The sequence below is a fragment of the Oncorhynchus masou genome, chromosome 6 (assembly GCF_036934945.1).
Source record: "Oncorhynchus masou masou isolate Uvic2021 chromosome 6, UVic_Omas_1.1, whole genome shotgun sequence".
Taxonomy (NCBI): Eukaryota; Metazoa; Chordata; class Actinopteri; order Salmoniformes; family Salmonidae; genus Oncorhynchus; species Oncorhynchus masou.
In genome coordinates, this window is record NC_088217.1 from 68,551,578 (window position 1) to 68,559,823 (window position 8,246).

Below are 8,246 nucleotides of genomic sequence, written 5' to 3' on the forward strand. Positions count from 1 at the left end.
GCCTCTATCTTCTCGGAAGTACCTTGATTTAATTTTCAAACACAGGACGGAAGAAAGGAGTCACAGAGGACTCCTTAAGTTAATTGTCTGTGGACTTGAACACCAACAATGTCCTCTTGTTCGCCGCCACCTATACGGCAAGTTAATTTACCAACCAATGTCCAAAGTTGTTCCCTCCCTTGTTTATGAGCCTGTCTGTCAATCTGGGTTCCTTTATTTATGGCTGTCTTACCTGTGCCAGGACAAAATGCAAGTCTGCCTTTGGTGTTCCTAAGACTATGCATTACGCTGATTGGTAATAGAGTCTAAGCCCACAGCCCACGTTTTTTTCTGTGAAAACCCCCCTGTATAGTTTGTCCTTTTTTCTGCGAAACCCCCCCCTGTATAGTTTGTCCTTTTTTTTCTGCGAAAACCCCCCTGTATAGTTTGTCCTTTTTTTCTGCGAAAACCCCCCTGTATAGTTTGTCCTTTTTTTCTGCGAAAACCCCCCTGTATAGTTTGTCCTTTTTTTCTGCGAAAACCCCCTGTATAGTTTGTCCTTTTTTCTGCGAAAACCCCCTGTATAGTTTGTCCTTTTTTCTGCGAAACCCCCCTGTATAGTTTGTCCTTTTTTCTGCAAAACCCCCCCTGTATAGTTTGTCCTTTTTTCTGCCGCGTGTAGATTGTTAGTAGTGTCACAGTGAGGGAATAACAACTGCAAGGCCTTTTGTGCCGGTTTACTCCTGTCTGACTGTTCAGGTGGATGGGGTTGGCTTCTTGAATGAATCTTTCTTTCTGGCAACTCTCGCTACCCCCGGAATGACAGAGCAGCTTTCTTTCCCACTGCTTGTTGTTGTTTTTAAGGTAAATAAGGCTCTGTCTGTTTCTGATGATAGCATTCATTTAGAATGCCACACAAAGCCTCGGCACAGTGCAACACAGCAAGCCCTTTATATCTCCGTACCTTTCTCTGAAGGCTTCATTGTGAGGCTTGGGTTTGCTTGGTACAGTACAGCACTGAACATTGAACTGGACTTCTCTTCTCCTCCTCTTCCCTTCTTCCTCCCCTCCTCCCTCCCTTACTTTTCCCCACAGATGAAATGAAAGATGATTATGACACTATGGGGCCTGACGCCACTCTTCAGACGGTTGGAAACGGTACAGGTGAGTTGATTTAATCCATTGGGTGGTGATTTGATGTACAGATGTAGGATCTTAATTTGATCAGCCTGTTGCAGATGAACTTTTCTGCAATGAAGGAAATGTAACATTTGTAGGGCCGGTTTCCCAGACACAGATTAAGAATAGTCCTGGACCAAAATGTATTGTAATCCATTAATTATAATCCACATAATAATTCACATTTCCTGTGACTGCAGGATTATTTTCCTGCTGTAGCAAACTGTCTCAAATGAAGATCCTATATCTGTATTGTGTTGAAAGACGAGGCCGAGACCAACCACCCTTCCAATCCTTGTGTGGGTGGCTGTGTGTCTCTGTGTCCCTGTAGAGCATTAGTGTCCCTGCATGGTCCTTTCTACACAAAACTGTGGAACCAAATCCTACCTGCCATTTTTAATTAAGTAAACAAAGCTGATTTCCACCCACAAGGCTCTTGGGCATTAGGTTTTCCCTCCGTGATATCATCCCGACCGCTGCTGACAACCGGCCTCGGCACCGTTTGAGTAAATACTCACCACTTAACTAACAGGCATCCCTCCTTAGGAATCTTCTATTATTTTTATTTATTTCTATATTTTTAGATTTTGTGTGTGTGAGCACGCGTTCCTGTGCATGTCTGGCGACTTTTTTTTTTTGGTGTGGAAATTTAGACACCGCAAATGTTTCCATTCAGGACATTAAGGTCGTGGAAACAATGTTGTGGCACTGCATTGGAAGGCAAAAACACACCACTGGATTACATGTGATTTCATTTAAGAAATGAAAATTGTAAGCAATCTTTTATCCAGGTGATTTCCTTTATTACAGAGAAGAAATTAGCCCCTCTTTTTTGAGGGGAAATTTCAAAGGAGACACTACGAGGTTGAGCTTGTAGCTTGTTGGCAGTACAGCGACTTCCTAAATTGCATTTCATTTGCAAAATCAAATGAGTCTATGTTTGATCTTTTGAATGTATTTCTAATCCTTAAGATACACATTTGTTTAACGGTGAGATGTGAATCCAACGTAGAGAGTTCAAGCATCCTCCCAGTTTTGTCTCTAAATTTACATTAGATGATTCTCAAATTGTTCCCACAAAGTCCTAATGAGAATGCAGGAAATTGAGCTGCCTAGTTAATAGTTGTTTCATACGATTTCATAAAAGATCCTTTGGCACCAGTGACATTTTCATGCCATTTTTGACAACCGAATCCACTACCTTGACCTTTCACAAATTGGGCCCATAAAATAATCACTGCCAAACAAATCACAATATAAAAATGTACCTTGGCTTGGAAATGTCTAATTAAACAAGTAACCATCTAAATCCAGTCAAATAAAGCAGTTTGTGTGACGTCCTGTAATATTTAGCACGACAATGTCTTATGTGACGAGTGTTATAACAGTGATATGATGGGGGGGGGTGATAGAATGTAGACTCGCCTCAGATTGTTGCAATGCTGTATAGCACAGCTTTGAATGAACGTGAACCTTTGAGGGTCTATCATCTTCTGTTGAATAATGAAGGTTGCAGATTCTTGATTAGCTTTGTTTGCTACTGGAGCCACAGCTATCTCTACTCCGCAGCTTTGGGATTCCCCAACGAGAAGGGACTGGAGAATATGAGAAAACACGTAATGTGTGACTTCAGCAATTCCAGAAAGGCGGCTTTAAAAAGTGTTTTCCTGACTATGGTTAAAGCTTTTTTTGTGCAGCATTGTGGTTTGTCCTCAGTAATCTGTTCCGCAGCCAATCAACTATCAGAGCCCTTTATTGACCACTTGTGTGGAAGTCAATACACAGCGGATTTGTTTGTACTGTTGCTACACAATGTGTAAATAAAATGTTAATCGAGAGGCTTAAACGCCGAGGCGTAATTAAATAAATGGATGTCTTTCGATAATCTTAAAGATTCAACATTGTAAAATACAAGTGATTCTCATTGTCATGTATGATACGGTACATTAGAAGTCATTGGACCAGTTTAAATTGTGTTCCCCACATTTATTGCGTCACTGGTAATATGCTTCAAGTGAATACAATCTGTTTATCTTAAATACGTTCCCCCATGATTTAAGGTGGTACTTCAACTCATATTTCTTGTTTTAGAGGCTGTTGTGCGACAAGATAAAACAGTAATTCAGATATATTCTTAATGTCTGTTGTGGCGTTTCTTCATCACAGTTAGACCCGACATGTCCCCTTTTTTGCTGAAACACACATTTCTTTTGGGGAGTGAAGAATCCATTTTTTTTAACCCATCTCTCTCTCTCTCTCTGTCTCGCTCTCTCCCTCTCCCTCCTCCTTCTCTCGTTCTCTTCTTCTTTCCAGTTAAGAATGTTGTTGATTGCACTTCCGAGTTTGAGGAGTTCTTCGCTAAGCGTAGCAAGCTCCAGGAGGAGAGCCACGTGGTCAGCATCGCTGAGTACCTGCAGCGGGGCGACACTGCCATCATTTACCCAGAAGCACCCGAGGGAGAGGAGCTGTCCCGAATGGGCACGCCCGAAGCGTCTGAAACAAACGGCCAGGAGGAAAATGGTACGAATCCATAGACAGGGGCTGTATATATGAAGCGTCTTAGAGTAGGAGTGCTGATTTAGGATCAGTTTTGCTTCTTTTTTTTGTTGTTGATCACAATGGATAAGATTACACGGGCAGGGGTGAGCTGGGGCCATATGTTTGAAGCGTTTTAGAGTAGGAGTGCTGATCTAGGATCGGTATTGCCTTTTAGATCACAATGAATAAGATTACATGGACATGGGGGGAGCTGATCCTGGATCAGCACTCTTCCTTTGAGACTCTTGCTACATACGTTCCCCAGAAGAGAACAGAGCAGCAGTGGTGTGGCTGGACTCTTCTTGGTCTCTGTGGCACAGTGACATGGGCAGCTGTTGGTCTCACAGATTCTTCACTGGATTCCTCTGTGTTTACCTTCGGTCCTCCAGTCTTTAAGCAGCAGCAGCTGCCAGAGGTCTGAAATAAGATTGTACACCTCCCAGACCCCGGGGGAACAGGGATTGAATTAGAATGGATTTATGATCTGTACTTCAGAAATTATGAAAGTGTGTGTGTGGGGGGGAATGCTATTAAATAAGCCACTTAAAAGCAATTAGCCGAGGGGACTATGGTTTAAGGGGAGCAAGGAAGGGGGAGGGTGGGTAAGGTAGTGTTCTTAAAAACCAGGTCAAGGTGCTTTATTTCCGACTGACATTTGTCAAATATCAGTGGAAGATCAGATATCATGTTCAGTTTGTGTCTTAAATCAAAAGTCAAAGAAAAAAAACAACAATTACTTAACTAAGATAAATGTATGTTACGCAACACATTCGGAAGCGTATCGGTCAATTAAAAGCTCATTCAATTTAGTACGCGTGAATTTTCACGTGTCTTAGTATGTGATATAATAAAAGGAGGGGCAGAGTCTGTGTGTGTGTGTGTGTGTGTGTGTCTGTGCGTGTGTGTGCGTGCGTGCGTGCGCGCGCACCTGTCTGTCAGTGTGTGTGTGTGTGTGTGTGTGTGTGTGTATGTGTGTGTCAGGGCATGGATGCCAGCCTGAGACGATGGCACTCTGTAGAGCAGATTGCAGTGATACCTCCCATACCATTCCGGGCAGTACGCCCATTAGCTGCCATTGATTTGCTGACCTTTTGGACCGCTTTCTCTCCCCAACCCCCGTCCCCCGTCTCCCCTACCCAGACCTGCCACCTGGAACTCCAGATGCTTTCGCCCAACTGTTGACCTGCCCCTACTGCGACCGGGGTTACAAGCGCTTGACATCGCTCAAGGAGCACATCAAGTACCGCCACGAGAAGAACGAGGAGAACTTCGCCTGCCCCCTGTGTAACTACACGTTTGCTTACCGCACTCAGCTTGAGCGACATATGGCCACGCACAAGCCCGGCAGAGATCAGGTGAGGATCATATGCCCCTATCACTTCATTTCTAATGTGCTATGATCCCTTGGAGGAAATGATATAATTTTGATTGGCAGTCGTTATTAATTTTTCATGGCATTTTGAAGATGCAGATCTTTTAATGGTAATAACTTTAATTGAGGCCCTAAATGGGTTTTTGATGGCCCCGTCTGATATGATTTTGCCGTCTTATGCTCACGATCGAATGATTATGTTAATTTCCAATTTAGACATTTTATCTGCTCCTTAATTTCACTTCAACTAGTAGATTTTATGTTCTTTAAAATCAAGCATTTCCTTTATGCAGTACTATGTCATACATTCCACCATTTCCTTACAAACAGAATCAACATGTACACTTATCATTGAGTATCACTCACTCTCAATGTGTTTAAAAAAAAATATAAACTAACCTGGGAATTTGTTGGCAATTTCCATGCATCAAATCCAACTCTCTGGGTGGAAGAAAAAACACCTTCTATTCATAGATGTTACATTTGCTTGCCAACCATGTTTAAAAATAAGTGAATCTGAACAAAACCGGCAGTGACAATTTAAGTCCTCTTGGGGTACAAAAGAAAGAGGAAAGAAAGATCAAATGTGTTGTGAAGTTAGTGAATCATTGTGTCAACGCTTACAGGCAGGTCCCAATCCCATGTCCCGTGAGAGCTGTCTCTACCTAGGAAAAGATGCCTTCGCCATAAACACCACACAAAGTTCTAAAATAACCTATAACTCTCCTTATCCAATTAACCAGTCAAGAGAAAATATGTCATTAATACGAGCCAATAATTTTTGAATACCCAGCCCATGTACCCCGACAACAACATCCAACATCCCATCCCATCCCTAACCTTCCCTGAGTCATCTAGGATAGCAAGTCCCCCTCCCCAAAAACACATTTGCTGGTGTTGGTGCCATTGACAATTAGGGTTAGAGAATGATTGTATCTTATTGGCACAACTAAAGTTTACTGCGGTCCTCAGAGGGAAGCAGGGGGAGCCAAAGCAGCTGTTGCCGTTTGTTTATGCAACTCAGCAACATACGAGCGGTGGGGTCCCTGACTGGCGCTTGGCGGCCCCACCGACAGACAGACCCACTCCTGCTCAATCTTTGAAGGTTGCTGCCATTTGAACAATCCTCCCTGTGTCCTCCCTTACGCCATCTGTCTCCCCAGGAATGTGGGTAGAGTCAGCACACCCCAGCAGTTGTCAGGCTGGATCAGGACGCTGGCTGCATCTTTCTGCTATGCCTGCCTGCGTAGCGAGTGCTGCTGAGAGATCTTTTGTATTGCCTAAGCATTTAACGTGTTCACCTCCCACTCAGAATTAATTGTGCATGCCTGCTGTGCCCCCCCCCTCCCCGTTTACACGTGTGCTGTTATTGTTGTTGTTATTACTATTATATTTGGATTTTTAAACAGGCAGAGGCCTCCCCCTGTTTGAATTGCAAATTTGAGGGGCCGCAACTGATGTTTACCTTTGAACAGAGAATCAAGGCCTAGGCCCATCCTATCCAGAATAGTCTAAGATTCTTAAAGAGACGTTTGAGGATTCAAATGATTAGTGGAAATCTGTTCCAATTAAGACATTTCAACATTTATGGAAATGTGTTGTTTCTTCATGTAAAATTACTGTTGTACGTAGGTATGTGAAATACAGGGAAGGACTTCTTGTGAAATAGGCAGAATATCTTTTGAGTGATTACCCCCAAATGAATAAAAGTAGATCAGATTGCTTGTCTCTAATGAGGGGGAAACTATATCTTTTTTTTTAAAGAGCCCCTTTCATTTATTTTATTTTATTGGCTGCCAAATTCTAACGGCATGCTTCCTGGGCTCGAGAGCCAGGAAATGAAAAGGTATGTGATTCCCTCTGTTATCAGCGCCACTCTTGTACTCTCTCATTGGAGTTGGAGGTAGAAAGAGGCAAGATGGGCTGTGTAGCAACGCGAGACATTTGGCTTGTCGGTCGATTGTGATTATTTAGTGAACTCTTTTCCCCCTGTAATGTTGTTAGCAGAACTCATGTCAATACCTGCTTCTTTTCTCTATAGCACCAACTGCTGAACCAGGGGGCTGGCAACCGCAAGTTCAAATGCACAGAATGTGGCAAGGCCTTCAAATACAAGCACCATCTGAAGGAACACCTGCGGATTCACAGTGGTGGGTAGCAAGAGGGCCTGTGCACTCCTCTTAGAATATGCATAACCTTGATTTAAGACTGTGGTGAACTTCGCACAAGGGTGTGCAAAAATCGATTGCCTTTTTCTTTTCTCTCTCCCATTGTTCCAATGGATGACTTGAGCTACGTTGTTTCCTTCTATCTGCCAATCTCACAATTGAGCAGTTCAGTGTCAACACTTTAGTTTGGCATTCATTAAAGGTGTTCATTGTTGATACATTTTCCCTGAGCCCACTTGTATTTAATAATTGTGAATATGTGTGTTCATTATGCCATTCTAAATGTGTTCATGGCAAATATGTTTAAAAGTATACGTTGTCTCTTTTCAGGTGAGAAGCCATACGAATGCCCAAACTGCAAGAAGCGCTTCTCCCACTCAGGCTCCTACAGCTCTCACATCAGCAGCAAGAAGTGCATCGGCCTTATAGCAGTCAACGGGAGGATGCGCAACAACATGAAGACAGGCTCTTCCCCTACATCAGCCTCGTCCTCCCCTACTAACACCGCCATCACCCAGCTGAGACACAAGCTAGAGAACGGAAACGGAAACGGCAAGCCCCTGGGCCACCACCAGGACCAGAACAACCACCACCTGAACATCAAAACAGAACCACTCGACTTCAACGACTACAAACTCATGATGGCCTCCCATGGCTTCGGCGCGCCTGGGCCCTTCCTGAACGGAGGGATGGGGGGAAATAGCAGCCCGCTAGGGATCCACTGCTCAGCCCAGAGCCCCCTGCAGCACCTGGGGGTGGGGATCGAACAACAGCTCCTTGGTTACCCGTCCCTGAGCAACAACCTGAGCGAGGTCCAGAAGGTGCTCCAGATTGTGGACAACACTGTGTGCAGGCAGAAGATGGACTGCAAACCGGAGGAGATCTCCAGGCTCAAGGCTTACATGAAGGAGCTTGGGAACCAGATCGAGGAGCAGAAACAGGGACTGACGTCACAGGGGGGTCACCAGGTCGGCCTTCCAGTCGTCAGCCATAATGGTGCCACTAAAAGC

General features: G+C 44.0%; 1 protein-coding gene across 5 annotated transcripts in view; it reads left to right on the forward strand.

Annotated features, from left to right (window-relative positions):
• LOC135542492 (zinc finger E-box-binding homeobox 2-like) overlaps nucleotides 1-8,246 on the forward strand; it is a 78,673-nt gene that overhangs the window by 61,590 nt on the left and 8,837 nt on the right. For all 5 annotated transcript variants that reach the window (XM_064969493.1, XM_064969492.1, XM_064969494.1 and 2 more), the window contains 5 exons: nucleotides 1,075-1,143; nucleotides 3,472-3,678; nucleotides 4,837-5,051; nucleotides 7,110-7,218; nucleotides 7,567-8,246. The exon at nucleotides 7,567-8,246 is cut by the window's right edge and continues 1,413 nt beyond it. In XM_064969493.1, the coding sequence (XP_064825565.1) occupies nucleotides 1,075-1,143; nucleotides 3,472-3,678; nucleotides 4,837-5,051; nucleotides 7,110-7,218; nucleotides 7,567-8,246 (1,280 nt within the window). The remainder of the gene's footprint in view (nucleotides 1-1,074; nucleotides 1,144-3,471; nucleotides 3,679-4,836; nucleotides 5,052-7,109; nucleotides 7,219-7,566) is intronic.